Raw genomic sequence first — 25,255 nt, forward strand, 5'->3', positions numbered from 1 at the left:
AATTAATAAATTTATTAATTTTAATTAATGTATGCATACTTATGAAAATAACATTAATAATTATAAACTATTATATATGTTTGTATATACGAAACTAAACTAAACTTATGAAAATAACATTAATAATTATAAACTATTATATATGTTTGCATATACGAAACTAAACTAAACTTATGAAAATAACATTAATAATTATAAACTATTATATATGTTTGCATATACGAAACTAAACTAAACTAAAAACAATTTACAATTTACGGTTATATTAAATTAGTCATTAATTTGAATTTGAAACCATACATAATTAAGTTCATTTAACTGTTGTAATCAAGTTTATTACTATTTCAATTATAATTCTCAGTATGATTTAATTTTTCCTTCACATCTAGTTATGTAATATAGTATAGTATAGGATGACTCATGACTATCGATTGAAATAGTTTTAATACTAACATTTTATATTAAACGTATTAGTTAATTTATAATATACACAGAATTAATCATTGAATAATATTAAGTATAAACATTGCTTATTAGTGAGATATAGATGGGAATGGGTTGTGTATGATAAAAGAATGAATGTTAAAAACGTTAATATATCGATAGATTTGTGCTAAGGGAGCTAACTCAATCATACTTTAAATGGAATTAATTTTAACTTTTTACGCTTAACGTAAACAATTGAGTATTTAGTGAAATTCTAAATCTCAACCAAACGTAATTATAGGTTTAGAATTAAATTGTCTGCAATAGTCTCACAGAAGCGCCATGTTGTGAATTTGGCTTGGTCATAAGCTAAACTTGGAAACCACCAATCAGTCCTTCAACCACGCGAGTTAAAAACTCGTGATGGGTCATTTTTTTGACCATCGATGTTTGGATTCATCTTGTACATTATGTAGGCATTTGTCACAATTCTGTTTATCAAATGTAAGAACGTTTTCTTCCAGCACTTTACAGACCTCCTTTCTGCAGCATAGGTGCCACTAATTTGGCCAGAAACATCGACTTCACCCATACCGGCATTGTACTCAGCTACCACAGAAAAAAAAATTCGAGTTGTTAAACTTGGTCTTTTTAATCACCTTTGCAGCAGCATAGGTTGAGAAAAAAACGAACTTGCTTTCTGTCTATCCAAGAAACGCGTAACACCTGGTCATTGCGCACTGCGATAATGTCTACTTTTACCTTCAGTTTCCTCTTGATATTCTCAGGTAAATCACGGCGATGAGTACAGTGGCCAATGGGACAATATCGTAGTAACCGTTAGTAGTGGAAATTTGGTAAATTGGATTACTTAAGAGGACGGCTCATCAAGAACTTTTTCACATTAAAATTAAAGACAACCATATTGTAGTTAGTCGGAAGGCAGAAAAACGGAAGAGAGTTCTACAGGTGAGCAGTTCTAAGAAATAAGCTTTGTTCATGGAACCAACGTTTAGGTTTAGGCACAGATAAAGAGTGGGATAAATTATCGAAAGTGGTTTCAACTAGACGAGTGTATTTCGCGAAAGTCAAGCCGAGGGCCCTAGATTAGAGCTTAGACAAGCACTTGCCATGAAAATTACGATAAAGTAGAGACAGGTTCGCAACGTTTCTCCTGTGGGAAATAGGTTACAGGAAAGAGAAAGACGGCACCACCACTAGGCTAAAAATCTGTTTTGAACTCTGTCAAGACAGAGATGTGGCAAGAGTACTCGATCCTTGGATGTACTTGGCTCTTATACAGATAGAGAATTGCATCAGCATTGAGATATCTAATGGAGCGGTAGAACGATCCAAACACTTTTCCAGCAACCTTGGTAACGGATTTGATGTACGTATACCATCTCAGATACGGAGAAAGTGTCAGACTCTAAAAACATGGAGCCTCCTCAAGAGGAGTTATTCATTTCAATTGATGCCACGCTGGGATCAGAACGTTAATGATGTAAAGATAGAATCTTGGTTTTAGATGCATTAAAATTAACAAGCCACCTCTTTTCACATAATTAAGTGATATATTTTGCGCTGCGAAACAGATACTGTCAAGAATTGTAACTATGAACTAAATTAAAGGAATGAATTATAAGATGGTCAACATCATGAACTTTGGAATATAGTCTTTTGTCATTTATTCACTATATTGCTCTGTAATTACACTGAGCTTTTTAAATAAGGATTGGTATATATTAAAGGAAATAAAATATATTTCCACAGATATATATATATATATATATATATATATATATGTGTGTGTGTGTGTGTGTGTGTGTGTGTGTGTGTGTGTGTGTAGAGAGAGAGAGAGAGAGAGAGAGAGAGAGAGAGAGAGAGAGAGAGAAAGAGAGAGAGAAAAAGAAAGAGAGAGAGAAATGGAGATTAAATGACAAAAAGTTATATTCCAAAATTCATGATGTTGACCATCTTATAATTTATTCCTTTAATTTAGTTGACTTATACAATTCTTGACAGTATCTGTTTCATAGCGCAAAATCAATCATTTTATTATCATATCAATCAGTGAATCTATTATGCCCTTAACTCATATATATAGATACTTTTGAAATCATGACCATGTATTGAGCGCAATATAATATGAAATAATAATAAATACGAAATCTGCGTAAATCAAAATATCATATTTAAGGGTATTTTACGACTGGGACCCCGAACGCCTCTGCTAGTATGATATAAGCAACAGCAGCAGCTACCCTGCTGTTTAGTTTTATTTTTTATTTTTTTTTAAACAGCGTCGCGGCCACGGCTCTCCAAATTGTAGAGCCATAGTAATCTCGGGAAAGCAATTAAAGACGTTAGTTTCCTGTTGCTTTCTATCTTGATTCGGGGGGAGGATTTCCCCAGTGAATTAAACGTGCCCCCAGATACCAACCTGGAACTTTCTACGACTCGGTGCCGTACATACAGCGCTTAGCCTTCTCAAATGGTCACCCATCTAGTACTGGCCAAACTCATCGTTGATTAACTTCGGTGATCTTGCGAGAATCGGTCTGTCAACGGGATTGTGCGCAATATAAAAGTGAGGAAAAAAATATACATATATCGCTGACTTGATTGAATAAATACGAAACTTTTCAGCGTTATCATAATTCTGTCAATTTCCTTAACAAACCATAACAGAATGGGTGAGGAAATCTGTTAAAGAAAGATAAAGGCATCACGCACAAGAGAAGGTGAAAATACTGACAGTAAAAAAACAAAAAACAAACAAAAAAAAAAAACAGAATAAAAACAAAACTCAAGGAGTGGAGATAATACTGGGAAAGGCACGGTGACGTCTACGCGTACACAAACATATATTATTTAAATTTCTTTTCCTTGGCCTTTTGGTCAAGATCAAAGTGTAGTATCTGTTCTCTCAGTTACTAAACTTGACCCACCACCGGGCTTTCGGGCTAGGTTAAGGTGTTTTTTCTTACTAACCTTTGTTAGTTAGGACCGACCCCCTCCTTTGGGGAGTCAGGACCTAGAGGACCGACTCCACATTTGTGGGAGCTTGGACCCGGAAACCGATCCCCTCTTTTGGGAGACTGGAATCTCGGGACCAACACCACTATCGCTGGTAGTTGAGACCTTCTTTTTTCATTTGTTGTTTTTGCATGTTATTTTTTCTTCGTTTCGGTCTCACTTCTCGAGACTGTGATGGTCTAATTTCTCAACACTTAATTGCCTGAGCAGCACTCTGACCTGCCAGGCCCAAACTTTGTCTATCTTCGCTGCTCTCCCAGTGGATCGAGCAGACAGGGTTCTCTTTCTCGCTTCCGTTGGGGTAAGTTAGTGGGTAGGGTGACGTGGGGTAGGGCGGGTGCTTCGTTTCTGCTCCCCTCTGTGGGCAGGGATGCCTATCCCCTCTCTCTCTTAATTGCGACGCGGCACTCTGACCCGCTAGCACCCACTGCGTCTTTCTTCACTGCTCTCCCCCCTCGCGGGGGGATCTGAGCTGCTAACCCGACATCCCCGTGAGGGGAAGTCAAAAACTCTAATTTCTTCAAAGTCCGCTCCTCCCCCTCCTCCCCCTCCATTCCCCTGGGTTTTCTTTTCCCCCCCCACTACACTTTGGTCCGCGCCAGCGGCCAGTGCAACCGCCACGATGCCAGGCAGGAGGGGTACGTCACCCCAAATGCGCAGCATCTCAACTGCTAACGACTCCCTATGTGAGGGAGCTGATGCATCTCCCGGCGAGACGGCGCCAGGAAACAAGGTAGGGCCCCGGCGCGCGGCGACCTTGGAAGAAAGCGGGAGGGTAGGGCCGCAGCCCGCGGCGACCCCCCAAAAAGCACCTGCAACCGCTCCCCACGAGGGCAACCCAGCGGAAAAAGCTGCCGTTAACTCACTAGCTGGGGAAAGTGCAGAACCCAGCCAACCAGCTGCACCCCAGGACGGCAGAACCAAGGGAGGAAGACCGGGGAACCCATCCCCCGCTCCCCCAAAGGGCGACTCCCCAACAGAAAAGGAGGAAAACAGCACCGCGGACCAAACCGAGGCGCTGGACGAAGATGTAATAGCCTCCATCTGCTCACTATTCGGCGGGGAAGACAGTGATTGGCCCCCCAACACTCCCCAAGAGGACCAAATACGGAAAAGGGGTGACTCTCCGGCCAGTGGTAACAAAAGCAAGCTGGAAGGAGAGACACCCTTGACAGTACCCACCAAGGCTCCAGCTGGGAACACGGCACCAGAAGGGGAGACACCTCCATCCCCCAAGGGGACAGCCACCCAGCAAAGGAAGAAAATAAGAAAGGGGAGCGGCCCGGAGAGCAAACCAAGCCAGGACGAAACAACGCCAAGGACACAATGGCCTACTTTGCCTGGTAACGGCCCAGTTCCGAAGCCAAAAATGCCCATAACAGGAGAGAGCCCCACAACACCAGCTACGCCCCCCAACCCGAGTCCAGCTGACACCCACCAGGATGGAGGACCGGCATGGGGCCCCAAAGAGCAGCAAGGGAAGTTGACGCCCGAAGACTACAGAGCACTCTTCGACTCCACTTACAAGGAGTATACCCAGGGGAACAACATCCAACCCCTCCCGGGTCAAGTGGAAGTTCTGGAGAAAAGAGTGCTCTCGCTGATAACTTCAGACACCAAGACAAGGGGTCTGACGGGCGTCAACAAGGACACCATGATGAACGTGTTGCTGGAGCAGAACATTCCCGCCAACTACATCTGTAGAAGGAGTTACGCACAGTGGGATGTTCTGCTCCCCACCTCCGAAGACGCAGTCAGGCTGTCCAGGACCTGCCATCAGAGCAGGAACATAAAGCTCCAACCCATCTATATGAACAAGAGGAGAGCAAATGTTTCTGCTCTAAACGTCCCCTGCTATATGGAGGCCAAACAACTGGGGGCTATCCTAAGCCAGTATGGAGACGTAGAGGAAGTCACCCCGGTCCGCGGATTAAGAAACATCATGACCGGGGACTACAAAGTACAGATGGTCCTGGACAAGGCTGGATTCTACGCCATCCCAGCCACACTCAAGTTCGGAGAGTGGACACTCTCCCTTATAGTGGAAGGGAGGAGGCCTCATTGCTGGCTGTGCACACAACAAGGGCATATGGCGAAGGAATGTCCAAAGAGGAATGGAGGGAAGAAGCCCACAAAAGCGGCGGGAACAAGCGTGACAACAAATCAAGCCGCTGCTCCCGCGCCGGCCGCAAATCCTCCAGAGGCACCGACAGGCTGGGTGACGGTCGTAAAGAAAGGCAAGATCAACAAACAGCCATCCTTGCAGACAGTCACCCAAGACCAAGAACAACCGAAGAGCGAGACGGAGAAAATGGACACACAGACACCCTCCTCCTCAAACAAGAGGAAACTACCAGAATCTGAGGAGGAGGCCGCGTCAGAGGCAGAGGAAGAGACAACAACAGTCTCTATGGCCCTGAGCGCAACAGAGATCAGGAGGGCCAGGAGGAGGAAAAGCCGCAAGACACGCGCAAACCCTCCTACCCCCACTGAGACTGAGAAGGACTCCCTCGCAACAACAACACAGGATGAGCCCCCTGTGATCCCAACACCCCAGCAACCCGAACAACCTTCCCCCTCTCCTATAAAGGCCCCAACAAACTCTTCCCGCCCCTCATCCCGTGACAGGAGCCAAAAAGAAGAAAACGAGCAGGCTACCCCCTCCCCAAGCGCTCAGCCTCCCCATCAACCAAAAGAGGTCCCCTCCCCCACTCCCAAAGTCCGCACTGAACGGACCAAAAAGCTCCCCTTCCTGCCAGGAAGCAGGATTTGTGAAACAGACCCTCTCCAACCGGCTCCGGACCTTAAAGGACAACAGAAGGTCCGGTACAATAAACTTAAAAACTTTGAAAAAGTCGGTGGAGACCTAGTAACAGACCCCACTAAATTCAAGGACGCTCCCTTGTTGACCACTTTCGTTAGGGTCGACAAGGACGCTAGGACTGGAGGAATGTGGGCAATGATTAAGGCAGCGAAGAATGCGATCCCAGGCCAGCAGCTGGTGGATAGGGACCATCCTTCACTGACCAACATTTTCTTTAAATGTGAGGGTAGAATCCCCATGTATGTACACCCATCGCTATACAGGGCACTCAAACTAACCTTCCCCCTGGACGTGGGGGGCGTGGCCAAGGATGGATCACCTTCATCGGATTTACTTACCGGCAGCCTTGGCCAGGCCTGCCATGTCCTCACTGCCCGGGATTTCAGACCCGTCTGTGACAGTGCTTGAGGTAAGTGATCATGTCTTTGAACTTGGCTACATTGAATGTGAGAGGCATCAGGTGTCGAAGCAAGGCCTCGCGCGTTGTGAGAGACTTGGTGTCCCTCAAGGTAGATATTGCCGCTATCCAGGAGACCCACTTTGTTTGTGACGGGGATTGTCAGGTGCTGGTAAACGATTACGATGTCTACTCAGCATATGGCAATACCTATAGTCGTGGAATCTCCTTGCTAGTGAGTCGCACCCTGTCAGCGTCGGTGAATGTTGTTCACGCAGGCGAGGACGGGCGGGCGCTTGTTGTTGATGTTGCTGTTAATTGTAGTGTTTTTCGGATTGTTGCTGTTTATGCTCCCAATGCTGCTGTAGAGAGGGCAACCTTTTTTCGACGGTTGGAGGGCTTCTTAGTGGATCCGGAACGGTTAGTTTTAATGGGGGATTGGAATGCAATCCTTGATCCCAAAATAGATAAGGTCGGGGGGACTAGCGGGTCGGCGTGGTGTGACAGCAGTCTGTCTGACCTGATGGCCTCGTGCGATCTCGTCGACAGATTTCGTCTGGATCATCCAGGGCGGGAGATGTGGACGTGGCATCCTGTAGTGCCTTCCCATCCAAGCACTTACTTGGATCGGATGTTAGTTAGAAGAGGCGATGTAGACTTCCTATCTTGCCCCACGTTCCACTTGCTAGGACACTCGGACCATAAACTTGTTATGGCCCGTTTGAGCTTAAGCGCTAGGCCTAAACTGGCCGGATACTGGAAGTTCAACAGCACCTTGTTGGAGCTGGAGGACTACCGGTTGAAGGTCACTGAGCTAATTCAGCGGGCTTTAGTGGGGGCGGTTACAGGGAGTAAGTGGTGGGTTAGTCTCAAGGCCAAAATTAGGCGCTTCTCTGTCCAGTATAGCCAACGCCTCGCGATAGATAAGGCTAAGGCAAAGAAGCGTTTAGAGGATAAGCTGACCCGGGCGGTGGAGGGGGGAGACCCCCTAGAGTTAGCACTAGCTAAACAAGATCTCAACCGCTTGGCTAGCGAGCGGTATGAAGGTCAAGTAGTTAGGGCTAGGTTAAAGAAAGTTTCTAACGAGGCTGTGAATGTTGACGCTGTTGAGCGTAAGGCTGCTTTAAGGCGCGGTTCGGATGGGTACATTCGTAAAGTACATAACCTGGAAGGACACCCCTTAGTATCGACTCGGGAGATCTGCGAGGGGTTTCGGGAGCATCTATCGGTGCGCTTCACCCAACTACCCGGACTCAGGGTTGATGAGTTTGGCAGCTATTTGGCTGACTCGCCCCGCCTCACGGCGGCTCGGGCGGCTAGCTGTGATGGTCTTATTACTGAACATGAGGTCATTACTGCGTTGAAGCAGGTCGGCTATAACAAATCCCCGGGGCTTGATGGTCTACCCTACGAGTTTTACTTGAGGCTGTCGCCCATGTTGGTCCCTATTCTGAAGGATATGTTCAACCATTGGTTTGCCCAGGGTTCCATCCCTGGACAGGTGACCAAAGGTGTGATCACATTGCTGAGGAAAGGTCAACGGCATGGTGGGAGGGAAAACTTTGATGATTTTAGGCCCTTGACTCTGCTAAACACAGAGTTAAAGATTTTGGCAAAGATTCTTGCGAATCGCTTGCAGGTTGTCATCACTGACTTGATCGAACCGGACCAGACTTATGCTGTGAAGGGGAGATCGATTCAAGACAATTTGCACTTGATACGCTCGATCATAGAGGGGACAGAAGACGACGCCGAAGCCGCGCTGATCAGTTTGGATCAGTCCAAGGCATTCGATAGGGTTGACCATCGGTTCCTAGGATCTGTGCTAGAGGCCGCCGGATTTAATCCGGACTTCCGCAAGTGGATCTTTGTTCTGTATGACAGGCCGACGGTAGCGGTGCAGATCAACGGTAAGCTGTCGGAGTCATTCGCTGTCTCTCGGTCGGTGCGACAGGGTTGTCCGCTGTCGCCTCTGTTGTATGTCCTGGCGTTGGAACCCCTCCTTCGCAAGTTAAGGGACGAGGCGGCTACACCAGTCCTGCGCGGAATAGCTCTCCCTGGAGGCACACGAGCCAGGGTTTCCGCGTTCGCCGATGACGTCACCGTGTTCGTGTCTTGCCTCACGGACGTTCAAGCGGTGGTCGAGGCGCTCGCTCGATACGAAGAAGTAACAGGGGCCATCTTCAACCGTAGCAAGTCTGTTGGCCTGCGGTTGGGGGCCTGGACCGGGGTAAACTCGCTTCCAGGTATTTTCAGCTGGACCGATGGACCGGTCCGCATTCTCGGTGTCTGGTTTGGACCGGGACTTCAGCTGGAAAAGAATTGGTCGGAAGTACAGTCTAAGGTCAAATCGTCAGTAAAGACTTGGATTGGAAGGAAATTGTCCTTGAAGGGTCGGGCGGAGGCGTGTGCTACATACGTCTTTCCGCTCATCCTTTACCGTTTGTCTGTACTTCCTCTCCCTGCAGAACGACTAACCCGCTTACAAGGGCGCCTCGATTCACTTTTGTGGAACGAGGGTAAGCATTATGTCTGCAGAGAGGTCTGTGTTCAAAATCCGAGCGAGGGAGGCCTGGGTCAGCCCAGTCTCTTGTGTCATAGAAACGCCGAGAGATTGGCTTTCCTGGGTCGTTCGCTTGAAGGAGACGCTCCTTGGGTCCCTGTGGTTGAGAACTCGTTTCCCAACCTCAAACCCAACCCTTCGGTAGAAGGTCGTCGTAGACCGAAGGGGGAGTCCAAGTTCTTCTCCGAATGCCGAACCGCTCTTAGAGCTTTGCCGGGGACCAATGTCCTCGATCAGCCAAGGAAGAAACTGTATCGGGATTTAGTGGAGGGGACCGCGAAGGATCCACTTTGTAGGCGGATGGGATGGTCGATGGAGGTTGTCCGTTCTCAATGGCGTTGGGCGCCGGGACGGGAGATTCTGAATAACTCGGAATTCTCCCTGACTTGGCGACTGGTCCGAAATGCGCTGCCCCTCTTCGACGTACTTTTCCGGTATAAAGAACATACCAGCCGCTTCTGTCCGTGCTGTGACGAACGCGAGCCCGAAACAATCGAGCACGCATTTTTTAGTTGCAGCCGGATACAGCCCCTATTAAGGTACGTCGAGGGGGTAACAGCTCGCATCGATGCCGAGTGTCTGCTCGATCTCGACGTAGGAACTTTTGTGTACAACATGGAGCCGCCGTTCCCCAGGGAGGAAAGTTTGGTTTTCCTGGCGATCCTAGCAGTAGCGCGCATGACCATTTGGATCGCGCGCCTCAAGTTGGTCCACGAAGGGACATCTGTTCCTGATCGGGATCTGATCGTTTACTTTAAACATTTGCTTAAAGTAAAGATCAGATGCGATTGGAAGAGGTTGCCTAGAGTGGAATTTGACAAGAGGTGGGTGCACAGCACTAGTTTGTGCATCCGTCGAGGAGCCAAGTTTCAATACGTGTTCCCTCCTTAGGCATGGCATGGGCGGTGCTGGGTCCTACGGAACCCATCCCGCCTAGGTTAGCATTATAAGTTCTGTAAAGTAACTCTTGACTGGTGGTACAAATGAGATCCTGTTCCTGATTTTATTTTTTGGTATTAGAGAACCTCTGAGTCTGCCCCCCCCCTGCTCCTCATCTTTATTTTCTGATGCCCCCGATCATCCCCCTACTCAGAGGTCACCTTCCTACCCCCTCCATCCGTTGCTTTATTTTCTCCCACCTCCATTAAGGCGACTTCCCCAAACCCCATTAGGGATGCTCTGCTTGTTTTCGGTTCCCCGGAAAACAGTGGGGGATCTAGCCACATAGAATAGTACAGGGGGGGTCTTACTAACAACACATTAGTAGATTTTCCTTATTTTTGAAATGAACATTTTCATTAGTTTTTTTTTCCCACTCCACGAACATTTTATGCCAATTAATTCAAGAACTCTTTCTAATGAAATCGAACTTTATTTTCTCACACATACACACACACACAAAAAAAAAAAAAAAAAAAAAAAAAAAAAAAAATGCACACACAACATACAGAAATGAATATACAAATTGTACATAGTTAAATTTTACATTGAACGCTGGGGTTATTAGTTAGATTAGGATCCACAGAGTGATTGAGGTATTTTGGTAAATGTTGCCAGTCAAGAGTAAGACTTCAAAGTCTCATCTGTTACGTAGTCAAAAAGACCCTGTACCCTCCCCCTCCCAATTTCTTGTAGGGCCTTGTGCCTAATTTTGTTGAATTGAATTTTTTGTACGTTTTTTATGTTCAATTTTTTCTTTCTCAATAAAATATATAAACAAGATCAAAGTGTAGTATCTGTTCCGGCAGATACTGCAAGCAAAGACCATATGTGGGGGAAACCCCACATATAAGACCTTGGTCAATGAAGGGGCAACCCTTCATACCAATTGTCACTATCCAGCTCCCCTACTCCCCGGGGAGTTGGTCCCCATTTCCCCTTCACTCCTCACTTTAAAAATCGGCCTTGTGCCTAATTTGCTCGGTGGGGGAGCAAATAAACACCATCTGTTCCGGCAGATGCTGCAAGCTATGACTAGCTAGGACTAGCTATGACTAGCAAAGACCAGATGTGGGGGCAACCCCACATGCCTGACCTTTAACCAGCTCCCATTTCCCTACCTCTCGGGAGCTGGTCCCCTTTTTCCCTTCCCCCTCCCTTCACTCCTCACATTAAAAATTGGCCTTGTGCCTAATTTGCTCGGTGGGGGAGCAAATAAACACCATCTGTTCCGGCAGATGCTGCAGGCTATGACTAGCTATGACTAGCAAAGACCAGATGTGGGGGCAACCCCACATGCCTGACCATTAACCAGCTCCCATTTCCCACCTCTCGGGAGCTGGTCCCCTTTTTCCCTTCCCCCTCCCTTCACTCCTCACATTAAAAATCGGCCTTGTGCCTAATTTGCTCGGTGGGGGGAGCAAATAAATACCATCTGTTCCGGCAGATGCTGCACTTAAGATAATTTGTACCAGTCAATGGAGGGGAAACCCTCTATACTGGGACAATTATTATTTTTGGTAACCAGAGTGACCCCTTTTTGCCTACTTTTAGGGGAGCTGGTTTTTACCTCACATTAAAAACGGCCTTGTGCCTAATTTGCTCAGTGGGGGAGCAAATAAATACCATCTGTTCCGGCAGATACTGCAAGCTATGACTAGCTATGACTAGCTATGACTAGCAAAGACCAGATGTGGGGGCAACCCCACATGTCTGACCTTTAACCAGCTCCCATTTCCCACCTCTCGGGAGCTGGTCCCCTTTTTCCCTTCCCCCTCCCTTCACTCCTCACATTAAAAATCGGCCTTGTGCCTAATTTGCTCGGTGGGGGAGCAAATAAATACCATCTGTTCCGGCAGATGCTGCAAGCTCAGACTAGCAAAGACCAGCTATTACTAGCAAAGACCGGATGTGGGGGCAACCCCACATGCCTGACCTTTAACCAGCTCCCATTTCCCACCTCTCGGGAGCTGGTCCCCTTTTTCCCTTCCCCCCTCCCTTCACTCCTCACATTAAAAATTGTCCTTGTGCCTAATTTGCTCGGTGGGGGAGCAAATAAATAAATACCATCTGTTCCGGCAGATACTGCAAGCTATGACTAGCTATGACTAGCAAAGACCAGATGTGGGGGCAACCCCACATGTCTGACCTTTAACCAGCTCCCATTTCCCACCTCTCGGGAGCTGGTCCCCTTTTTCCCTTCCCCCTTCCCTTCACTCCTCACATTTAAAATTGGCCTTGTGCTTAATTTGCTCGGTGGGGGAGCAAATAAATACCATCTGTTCCGACAGATACTGCAAGCTATGACTAGCTAGGACTAGCTATGACTAGCAAAGACCAGATGTGGGGCCAACCCCACATGCTTGACCTTTAACCAGCTCCCATTTCCCACCTCTCGGGAGCTGGTCCCCTTTTTCCCTTCCCCCTCCCTTCACTCCTCACATTAAAAATCGGCCTTGTGCCTAATTTGCTCGGTGGGGGAGCAAATAAATAAATACCATCTGTTCTTCAGATGCTGCACTTTCTTGTTCTCTTTCGGTGGAGGAGAAATCCTTCACGACTGAGACAATTTTTATTTTTGTACCTTTTCTCCACGTTAAAAAACGACCCTGGTGTCTAACTCTGTCCCGTGTGGAGGCATAGTAAATAGGTACAAAAGTCCGGTTAATAGCTCAGTAGTATATACATTACTAGAGCTTAGAATATAATAATTTAACGAATTTGTTAAAAAAGAAACATATTTATTCATACAATTGTTTCTGTCTATATAAAAACACCTTATTGTTTAATAATAAATGCAAGATATTTAAAAACTATATTGAATTTAAATGTGAGAAAAAAAAACTGTCAGTATAAATTTTTTTCTATTCGTTTAACTTATCCCTTTTGCCAAAACAGGCCAATGAAGATCCCTTAAATGGAAACTTATCAGAATATTAAAAACTCAACATGTAAGGTGGAGCTTAGATACAAAAGAAAAAAATCGACAATACCAAAATATATACTAGATAACATAGATTTAAGCTTAATTGCCATATATATTTTATAACTTACTACCTAACTCTACCTACGTATTGAGCACTGTTGAAGTAAATACTTAAAGTTTACGCATAAATTTATACTTTTGTATATTAATTTATTCAATAAGGGAATGACATCAATAGTGACAAGAGATATAAATGCTCGTTATACATAGTTATTTCGGGGCCTAATGATTCTCTTCTGATGAGAAGCATTATGCTTCGAAATAACTAGGTATAAAGAGTGTATCTACCCCTTATACCTATTGATGTGATTCCTTTATTGAATTAATGATTAAATCTATGTGCACTAGCATATATTTTTGTATTGTCGATATTTCCTTTATATATATATATATATATATATATATATATATATATATATATATATATATATATATATATATATATATATATATATATATATGTATATATATATATATTTTATATATATATATATATATATATATATATGGGGGGTTCTTATTTTTTTAAATCAGTTCGTGTTTGATTAACAATGCTGTTCTTCGGGCCAAGATCACAGTATAGTATCTGTTCTAATGCTACACTTCATTTTTCTGTCCTCTAACTGAGACAATTTTAATTTTTGGGGAGCTGGATTTTCCCTCACATCAAAAACCGACCTTGCGTCTAATCCTTCCCTCGTGAGAAGGCAAGTAAATAGGAACAATGCTGTTCCAATAATTTATATCATATTTCAGGGTTCGAGTCTCACGCTAAGCAATTTTTTGTGTCTCTATATGATTCCAGTTATTTCCTAGTCGATATTCATTGTCATCATAAGCCTGATTAACGTGCCTTTAGCAATATTTTATTACGATTTAAAGTTTTTTAAAAAAGGGGTTTTCATGTGAACTAACGTGCAGAAAAAGAACTGTTTAAGAAACCCAGTGTTGACAGATACTTCGGCTAGTATTTAGTTAATTTTAGATAAAGTATTCTCTTTCAGAATGTTTTGAATAATACTGCAATATAGACATACTAGCAGGGGTGCCCGGCGTTGCTCGGGTGTTTGGAGGTGTATGCTGTGCAAAAAAAAGCAAAAAAAACAAAAAAAATGATTAATTTTTTAAAACTTTGACCCCTATTATGACCCCTTAAAATTTATAGTTTCGGGCTCAAATCACTTTATTAAATGAGATCCAGGTTCAAGGAACCTATATCTAAAATTTCAAGTGTCTAGACCCAAAATTGTCGGAGGAGTTTGGTAGAGTTCTTAAAGGTCAAATCGTTGAAATTTGACCCCTTAACAGCCAAATTTCTGGCTGACACCCGTCACATCGATTTTCCCAAATCTCAGTACCCGGTATTTCAAATTTCGAGTCTATAGACTAAAAATTGACAAAGTTATTGCGTAGGGAAATGTACACAGACAGACAGACACACAGACACACAGACACACAGACAGACAGACAGACAGACAGACACGTTCACTTTTATAGATATATAGATTATTTGGTTAAACAGTATTACAAGACGGTAGGGAACTTCCAAGTAACAATTTCAGGGGCTAAATTCGACACACTGCTATCAAAATTCACTACCCAAAATTTAACACTGCTGCCAAACACTCGTTACTCCAAAAATTCGACACTCTGCTGTCAAAAATTCAACTCGCTACTTCAACGTTCAAATCCAAAAATAAAAGCAGTATCTAAAAAATCAGTTTTTTTTTTAAATTTTCAACCGGAAGTTCTCGATCGCATAATAGGTGACAATATCACCAGCATCTACAGAGAAAAGGTGGCCATTTTTTAAATTTTTTATTCATTCTTTTTGACTGCACGGGACCCTACAGGTTGCACAAAAACAGGTTTGTACCGATATTTAAGGCGTTTAATCAGATAAGAGTAAATTGTCTTGTCTTTGGTAGCATTTCGGATCACATTAGTATAACTTATATCGGCGAAACAACGATAAATGTTACATAAATACGAACATAAAGTGAACCTCAGGCGCAACAATGCCACTAACGCACCAATCATATGCAGAAACCTTTTTACTCAAAATTTTGATTTTACAAATCCTATAGAGAAAATCATCGCCCCAAGACGTAAGATAAATGATGGTATTGTCTGGACGCCGCTGTGGTTTTTACCTTGGCACCAAAATCAACATAGTCTAGACCATTCATCTAATCGCCTTTTTTCCGTCGATTACTGTAGGATGCTGGTCCTGTACAGATTTGCTGATAAACTTATCTCTTCTTCTTTGTTGTTATATTTTCCTCTTTTATTTACTTCCTATAACTTCCTATATAACTTATATACGGCATAATCGTCAGATCACCGAAGTTAAGCAACGTTGAGCCTGGTTAGTATCAGATGGGTGACCATTTGGGAATTATAGGCGCTGTATGCGCTCTCTCCGCTTATCTCAGCATTTGTTTCCAGTCGTCCTGTATATGCACTTCACTTGCCACTGCTATTTAACAATGTCGACTCAGGGGAAGTATGGTCGGAGATTGAGCACCTCTTGCCACAGGCACCCTTTCGTGGGTATCCATAGTCTGCCAAAGCCCCTTTATAACTTGGGGGGGGGGAGGGAACGTCGATAGTATCACACACTCAGCATTGTGAACATTAAAGTCGACACAAGCATGATCGCAAGCAGAAGGGTAATCAGTCAGGATCCTGAAGATTTTACTGAATATTAGTGCAATGATGGTAACACCTTCGATGAAAAAACAAATATAAAATATAAAGTGCAACGTTGAAATACATGGAGGGAATCGAGGTATTTTTTTTTTGAAAACCGTCTCTCATGTAGTGCAGATTTCATGACCATGGCGGTGATAGGAGGTCAAGTTTTAAGGGCACGTTTAAATAACCTAGGATCAGAAAGTCATCTATAGCAACTGACGGGTCAATAGCAGTTTCACACAGAAACAACAGGTCCGATTTGGTATCATGTAAATGGATTCCAACATCTGGAAGGTTAGAATAGAGACCCCCTCTAATGTTAGAAAAGGATACCTGGTAGTAGGGATCTATGTTAGAACTTTGGGTTCTGGGTTCAAGCGCATGTTTGGGTTGTTTCTTTTAGTTTTCATGGTGGATTGGTAGTTTTGTGAAAAAGATCAGCAGACATGATAAGGAGAGTACAGAGAATGAGTGAGAGAAAAATATTTGTAAACTATGTGAAGATGAAAAGCCGTATCAGTTCCTACTAATATTGCTATTGAGAGTCACATGACGAATAGAGTATTCTTCGCATCTTTCATCATCAACGTCTATATTCTTGTTTATCCAAGTTGAAATGAATCTCTGTCTCTGTCTCTGTCTGTCTGTCTGTCTGTCTGTCTCTCTCTCTCTCTCTCTCACTCTCTCTCTCTTGTGACTAATTTTTATTTCAAACCTAAAATTGAAGGCTTACACTCAATATTTTGTTAGGATCACCAGAAAATTTACTCGCTCACTCTACCGCTACAAAAAAAAAAAAAAAAAGTTAACTCCTGACGCAATTAACTATGAGTTGGACATGATGAAATATTGTTGCCACATCTTGGTAGGCGCAACTCAAAACACTATTCGTTGCATTGACAGAATCTACAATTACTTTCGAAATCCAATTAGAGGTGGAAATAGAGTCAAAAGTCAAAGCGTCTGTCTAAGGATTTTGCTTTAATTGTAACTTTCCCTTCAAAAGATATAAATGATGCGTGCGCTTATTTTTTTACTACAATGCGCGTTTGCTCTTCTCACATTTCACATCAACTCAACGTCCAAACTCGGGGATTTGGGGATGTCTGATTTAGCAAATCACCGATATGGCCAAAGGATGTCATTCTTGTGACGAGCTTTCGATAAAGGAGTTTACGTGAGGCCCTGAGATTGAGAACACCTTTCTTAACCTAATCTCTGACCACTGGACTGACTGTTGATGCAAGCCAAAGGCTCGATCGTAGTTTTCAATTGATGCTGATCTGCGTCCATACTCCTGTCGGAGTTCAGTAATCAATAAACTAATCTATATCGGGAGTCAGTGCAGGAATGCGCTTAGAGAGCGGCTAGAATGATCGCTCTCAGTAAAAGTGGGTGACAGGATAGAGTCATCTCAATAACACAGTTTTCTTTTATCTAGCGACTGTTCTGGGATGGACAGCTATACAAGGCTAAAGTGAGCGTAAAAACATTTCTCATTTCTGTGTGCGCTGCGAAAATGAAAATGAAACGACTGAACACGCCTTCTATGAAACAAGCTTTATGAGTTGTGGTTATAGCTAGCATCACTATCGAATAGTTGGTTCGCCTAGATGTACCATCTGTAGTCTACAATGTGGCTCATGAAGCGATTTGTGTTTTTCACGTCCCTGTCTGTAGTTAGACGAGTTGTGTGGAAGGCACGCTTCATGACAGGGAATGATATTGAGTTGTCTTCTGATTACGATCCAATTATGCACTTTAAACATCAGCTTAAAATAAAAATCAGATGTAATAGGAGAAAATTGCAATCTGTGCCATTTAAAATGCGGTGAACATACTCTGCTATCTTATATGTTTTTGGAGGAAACAAGTTTGAGTACGTGTTCCTTTCCTAAGTATAATGCATCCCGACTTAAGTTTCGATCAGTACTCATTCTATTTAACAATGCGTCCTTTTCTTTTTTTTTTCTTTTGGTGTTATAGACCATCCTAGATGGCTACTCCCCAGATTTATATCGTTTGTAACTCGACCTAAAAAGTGTACCTATCTTGGAAGGTACCACCCATGCTTACCAATCTGATCCTGTTTTTTTTTTCTTATTTCGTTCCCTAATAATACCTATCCTCACTTAGGAACTTACTTGTTTTCGGCTCTTAAAACAATACGACAAACAGTGAGCAGCGCAGATCTATACAGATTTGAGAGAGTCCTACTAACCACCACAGCCTTTTATTTGTTAACTTTTTTCATTTTCTTTGGGGGGGGGGAGTAAATATCCAACTTTTTATCGCCAAAACAATCTTACATATATTTATTTGTAAACAAACGATGGACGCCCGGCTTCGCCGCATCGTAAAATACGCTTAAATATGATATTTTAATGCATGCATATTTTCTATATATTATTATAGAAGCAATTATTTATCTAATATTATATTGTACCTAATATATCGTAGTAATTTCAAAAGTTAAAAAAATAGATTGATCCCATCAGCAAGAATCGAAACCAAAACGTTTAGCGCTCCAGTCGCGTTCCATACAGATGTATCTATCGATAGATAGTAAAGAATGATTTCATATTAAATGACTTGAAAGAATTGAATTGAATTTGAGCATGCCCAGAAAACAATACAAATATGTCGGTAAGTCGAAATGAATATTTGGCATTCCACTTGCCGTCTTCTGGACGCATTATTCATCAATCCAAACAAAGATTTTACTCGTTATAAACTATCTTTGGTGTATGATTACTGTTATATATTGATTTCAGTGTTATGTGACTAGTAATTTAAGAGTTTATTGATTACACACAGTCAAACATATATTTAGTGTTTTATTTATATACTGTAGATTAAAAAAAAACGTAGAAACCATTCCTTAAGTAGGAAATGTGTAGAAACTCTACGTTTTCTTTTTTATTTCAGAATTTCATTTTTATGGTCGCCTGACTCGTATACACACACACACACACGCACACACACACACACACACAAAACATGGCGACCGAAGTAATGACTACTCGCTATACTTAGACAATTAAGTGAAGTTTTACAAGGCAATTAAGTGAGGTTTTACTTTGTCAATTAAGTGAGGTTTTGTGCGCTTGCCACTCGGATTCGGATTAAGAGGTAGGATAAGTAACAAGTAATTTCTTTCTATCTTTTCATCATGAATTTAAACCGAAGTAACACCTCATGTGCTCAGCCAGGTTGGCTTTAGTGTGGCACGACCATCGAAAGCAAATTGTGAAATTAAAACGTCTAAACAAACAGTTTCAGAACATTCGAAGTATATAGCTCGGTAAATAATTAACATCTACTGCGTTTGTTTTGACTGTTAACTATACTGCAATTTTACTAAGTTTTCTTTTTCTTTTAACAGGAAAACGCCGATGGGACAGAGATTATCCAGTCTCTTTGCTATGTCCGTCCTGGGAATGGTTTTCGACCCAATTTCTCAATAATGGAAAAAGTTTCCGTCAATGGTGAGAAGACCCACCCCATATTCGATTTTCTAAAGGACCACCTTCCGGCCCCTAGTGATGACCCCATCTCTTTAATGGGCAACCCGCAGTTCATTACTTGGAAGCCAGTAAAGCGAAGTGATGTTTCCTGGAATTTTGAAAAGTTCCTGGTGGCTCCTGACGGCAAACCATATATGCGATACAGCCGAAACTTCCTGACAATCAATCTCAAGGCCGACATTCAAAAACTCGTTAGTAAATTTTCTTAAACGACTTTATTTCATCATAACAACTAGCAATACTTACTCGTGAAGTCATTTTAGTTTTTAATTTGGCACTTGTTTACACATTTTTAACTTAAGACACATTACTCCTATTATATTGTTCAATTTAAAATGAGTTATTTCCCTTTGCTGATTTTTTATTTTTAGGTTATTATCCAAAAATATTTCGTATTAGCAGTTGTCTTAATTTGAATAAGTTATTTTCTAAAAAATAAATTGTCTCTTGCGCTATTATATTGCCAAAAATACGATACGGCAATAATAAATAAAAATTGGCTAGACAGAAACAAGTTATGTCTTTTTAGCTTAAATTCTATTTGACTCTGATTTTGACAGTTCGACAGGATATATTTATAGATTAGATTTAAAGAATTTTTTTAGTTAAGACATTACAAAAAACGCTATAATCTCAGGAGTTAAATGGATAAAAATGTGTCCTTGACATGGCAATGTTTGGTTAAATCTAAAAAATAATATTCCCATTCTATCTAATGCAGAAATTTATCGTTTTTTTTTATTGTAGTAAAATCATGATTTTATATTTTGTGAAAATATAATTAACTTATATTAGCTGAGATTGGTCATTTTCGTAATAAAAAAACAAGATTAATCAAAATTAAACATGGCGGCTTGTCTTCTCCGCCAGAATCACGCAAGGGTAGATAACTCTAGTTACTTCTGGCTTCGGAATATATTTATTCTTTTGCCGAACGCCAATAACAAATCAGATGCGGCCTATATTCTGGAGCTTCGTTGCTGTTATTATTCTTATCTTTTAATAATAAAGAAGATATCTTAGATAAGCACTCTAAAAACAAAAAAAAAAAACTGGAAATCATGAAACCTTGTTACAATTTGAAGCAATGGATGGCCTAAATGACGGTGGGATTGTAAAAAGGATACGTTTTTCTTCCAATTTCACTCGATGAAATCTTGGTTTTAAACCTTTGCGACGTTTGTTTTAACTTTGTCTTTTATGTTCTCCACTCTTTTTTTTTGTATGTGTGTACGATAAAAATAAAAAAGAAAGAAACGTTTCCAGTTACCGATATTTTCATTCTTTATCACTATTGATTTTTCTTTTTGTGATACTTTTTTTAAAGCTGAAAAGAGATGTTTCGCATGTCGTGACTGCCCATCTACCAAAGCAAAAAAAAAAAAAAAAAAAACGAAAAAAAAAAGAGAGCTTCTCTTTAGAATTGTAGACTTTTATAAGGAAGAATGATCTACATGATGTGTGTGCCACAGTGAAGAAGCTTCCTTCTATGAGGATTTTCTGCATTAATAAACCGTGTGCTCGTGGGGAGGCGAGAAAGAAAGGCGTGCTTATTGAAAAAAAAACATGAGGGTTTCAGTAACTGTTGTCAATCAGATATGATTCAAGCCAATCACAATTGTTTATAAAACTCAACTACGTCAAAGCCATCAGAGAACACAGATGCTCAAAGGTCCAACATTTCTTAAAAGTCAAAGTGTCATTCGACTTGTCTTGTTTTGGAGTGGATTGGCGTTTCTCTCGTTCTCTCTCTCTCTCTCTCTCTCTCTCTCTCCCTCTCTCTCTCTCTCTCGCTTTCTTTCGTTCTTCTCGTTTTTTTATCAATCTCTTTATTATTTATATTTGAAACATTTTAAGCCGAACCGGCGAGCAGACGGGACGCGTACCTCGGCGCTCATAGCAGTTTTCGCCTTGTCGGAAGTGACAACGGACGTAGGTCTATAATCGCCGGAAATAAAATGCTCCTTAAATGTAAAATAAATAATTCTATATTTTTATATAAGAAAATATCTTTGTTCGCTGTTTTGAACAATCATTCAATTTTGACAAGCGATCCCTGTCATTAAAAACGACAAAATGCTGATATGATTCAAGTCAAGATTGACAGTTGTTTATAAAACCGAAGAAAGTCAAAGACAGCAGAGAAAGGTTCAAAGGTCAAACGTCGAGAGTCAAGCCTGACTTCCATAAAAAGAAGTCCATGATCTGCGTTTGTTGAGACTGTAAGAGCACGGTGCACTTTGGAATGCTCGAAAGGTATGCCATGGTCAACAAGGAGCTCTGCATAGCCCAGCTACATCGCGTGAAAGAAACTCAGCAAGGATCTTAAAGCTACGAGTAGTGATGCCGTGATGGAAAAAATATAGTTTTTAGTTACGAAGGAGATCAGTTCGATACGCAACTCTTTAGCGAACGAGCGGGATTTTTTTGGACAGGGCGCCCGTGGAAGTCAGAAGATGGGAGACTTAGCAAAATGTAGTCTTAAAGAAAGCGGGCCAACAGCAAGAAATAAATGATTCTATCAAAATATAATCACGTATGAGCGTTTTCAATTTCAGAGAAAAGCATCTTTAATTTCAGGACACATAAAAGGAAGATTTGAGATATGCGTTTTTGCTGGTGTTCGTCTCTTGTTTATAGACTCTTAATGTATGTATGTATGTACTCATCAACCTACAATAGAAAATATACTAGACGAATCACATAGCAGAAGGTTTAACACTCAGAAGTTAAAAGGGAATCATCATATATAACGCACATATATACACCCGTATATATGTATATATATATATATATTAGTGTTGGGACGATTAATCGGAATTGGGAATCGGAAAATCGGAGCTTTTGGGGATATTGGAATCGGTATCGGCATCGGAAAATTTTTAGCCTATTTTCCGATGCCAAAATCGATTCTTTAAATTATTTTTTTTATTTGATATTTGTTCAAGAAACATCTTCCACTGCTTATAGTAATAATACAATAATAAATACTAGCAGGACATTTGGAAATCCCACAGCTGCATTTTTCATATGTAATATATTGTTGCTGGGCATTCTGTGAGTATTCTGTTCAGCATGAAGGAAGGCACAATCATATTATTCTAGCCTTTTTATTAAACTGTAACGCCCCCTTACTAAAATAATAACTTTGATATATTTCCTGGACTGATTATTTCATTACAAACACGCCGGTCAGTTAACTCACATTTCATCACTGCTCATAATTGAATATGTTACTATGTTCGACAATAATTTTTCATAATTTTAACCAATATTATCGCCTCTCCCCTTACAAAAATAAAAAAATTGATATATTGTATGGGCTGATTATTTCATTAAAAAAACACAACTATCAGTTAACTTACATTTCATCAATTTTTCGTAATTCTTGGATATATTACTAATTTCGGCATTTAAACTTACCATATCGCACACCTTACTAAAATAATAACTTTGATATATTGTCTGGGCTTATTTTTTCATTAAACACACCAATCAATTAACTCACATTTCATCATTTTTCATAATTCTTGGATATGTTACTAATTTCGACAATCATTTTTTTAATAATTCCAACCATCCTAACTGCTCTCTGTTTCTTAAAAAATAACTTTGATATATTGTCTGGGATGATTATTTCATAAAAAACACAACTACTAATTAACTCACATTTTATCAATTTTTATAATTCTCGGACATGTTACTAATTTCGACAATCACTTTTTATATGTTTAACCCAGGTTATTAACTCCCCCCACTACTAAAATAATAACTTTGATATATTATCTGGGATAATTATTCCATTTCAAACGCGCAAATCAATTAACTCACATTTCGTCATTTTTAATAATTCTTGGATATGTTACCAATGTCAACAATCGTTTTTATCATTTTAACCCACATCATCGCCCACTTTACTAAAAGAATAATTTTGATATATGTTCTGGTCTGATTATTTCATTGCATTTTTCATAATTTAACCATCCTTATCGCCCTCTCTTACTAACATAATAACTTTGATATATTGTCTGGACTGATTATTTTATTATAAACACACCAATTAATTAACTTACATTTCATCATTGTTCGTAATTCTTGGATATGTTACTAATTTAGACAATGATTTTTCATAAGTTTAACACACCTTACAGCCTCTCCCTTACTAAAATAATAACTTTGATATATTACCTGGGATGATTATTTCATTACAAACACACCAATCAAGTAACTCATATTTTATCATTTTTCATACGTCTTGGATATGTTACTAATTTCGACAATAATTTTCATAACTTTAACCCACTATCTCGCTACCCCTTACTTAAATGATGACTTGCCTGGGATGATTATTTCATTACAGACACATCAATCAATTCCGGATAATCTCATAGTATATATGTTCCACCTATCTTATCCAATCCCGGGTGACGCCGCATATTCCGCTAGTATATAACTTTCACCTATCTCATTCGATCCCGGGCGACACTGGGTATTCTGCTACTATATGTTTTCTACCTATCTCATTCAATACTGGGCGACCCTTTCTGCTAGTATATACTTGAACTTATCTCATTCAAACCCGGGACTGACTTTGTCTGCCACCCCACTGTTAAAATGTACATGAAATAAAGTAATGTTTAAATCGTAAACTGTTTCAGCTATTTCTGGGACTGACTTTTTATACGCAACCCACTGCTATAAATATACATGAATTAATGTAATGTCTAAATAGTAAACTGTTTCAGCCCTTTCCGGGACTGACGTCATATCCCCACCTCACGGTTATAAATATACATTAAATAAAGTAATGTTTAATGCGTAAACGGTTTCAGCTATTTCCGGGACTGATTTCATATCTCCCCATACTACTGTTAAAAATATACATGAAATAAAGAATTGTTTAAATCGTAAATCGTTTAAGTCATTTCGGGGACTGACTTCATATCCCCACCCCACTATTTAAAATATACTTAAAATAAAGTAATGTTTAAATCATAAACTGTTTTAGCAGCTTTTCGAAATTAATACATAAAAACATTAACACGGTTAGTGATTAGGCAACCATTGCTTCATTATGGATTTCTGAGTGTAGTATCAGTCTCAGCATTCCAGTGACTTAAATCTCCCTCTTTTTTCGTCTTGGTTAATGGAGGAGAAATCCTTTATTACTGACACAATTTCTATTTTTGTTACTGACCAGAGTGCCCCTTTTGGGGAGCTGGTCTCCCCCCAAATTTAACTGACCTTATGTCTAACTCTGCCCTTGTGGGGAGGCAAGTGAGCAAACAAAAAATAATCAGCAGGGCCATTTTCCAGGGCATCTTATAATTAATCAGAAGGGGCATATCCAGGGCATTTTGTAATTAAATCAGAAATTACTTTTCCCAGTTACTTTTGTAATATTAAAACTTTATTACATTAAATATAGCACCTATTTACAACGCCTACCCACGGGACAGACTTAGACACCAGGGTCGTTTTTTAACGTGGAGAAAAGGAACAAAAATTGTCTTAGTCGTAAAGGATTTCTCCTCCACTGAGAGAAAAGAAATGTAGCATCTGAAGAATAGATACTACACTTTGATCTTGGCCAAAAGACCAAGAAGAACAAATAATTTTTATCAACTTTGCCTCAACAGCGACACCAATTTTTTTTTTTGTTTGTTAATTTCATAACAATTAAACGACCCGGATGTAAGCGTGACACACAAAAGAACACACATGCTATCGTATTAATATATAGATTTTTCATTTCAAACTTCCAGTGAGACTTAAATTTTTAGATCCCCCCCCCCTCACAAGTGTGATTTTATGTTTGAGAAAATATATGCACATTCCAGATGTGTTTTACAATAAT

At 40.9% G+C, this 25,255-nt stretch overlaps 1 protein-coding gene across 1 annotated transcript in view; it reads left to right on the top strand.

The window, feature by feature from the left end:
* The window catches only part of LOC145256236 (glutathione peroxidase 2-like), a 93,177-nt gene extending 72,518 nt beyond the window's left edge, over nucleotides 1-20,659 (top strand). Inside the window, exon 3 of the mRNA XM_080114883.1 lies at nucleotides 19,257-20,659. Within this exon, the coding sequence (XP_079971009.1) occupies nucleotides 19,257-19,607 (351 nt within the window). The 3' untranslated portion in view covers nucleotides 19,608-20,659. The remainder of the gene's footprint in view (nucleotides 1-19,256) is intronic.
* The last annotated feature ends 4,596 nt before the right edge of the window (nucleotides 20,660-25,255 follow it).

The sequence above is a fragment of the Euprymna scolopes genome, chromosome 32, assembly GCF_053919585.1.
Source record: "Euprymna scolopes isolate OS-2025 chromosome 32, ASM5391958v1, whole genome shotgun sequence".
In the NCBI taxonomy this organism is placed as follows: domain Eukaryota; kingdom Metazoa; phylum Mollusca; class Cephalopoda; order Sepiida; family Sepiolidae; genus Euprymna; species Euprymna scolopes.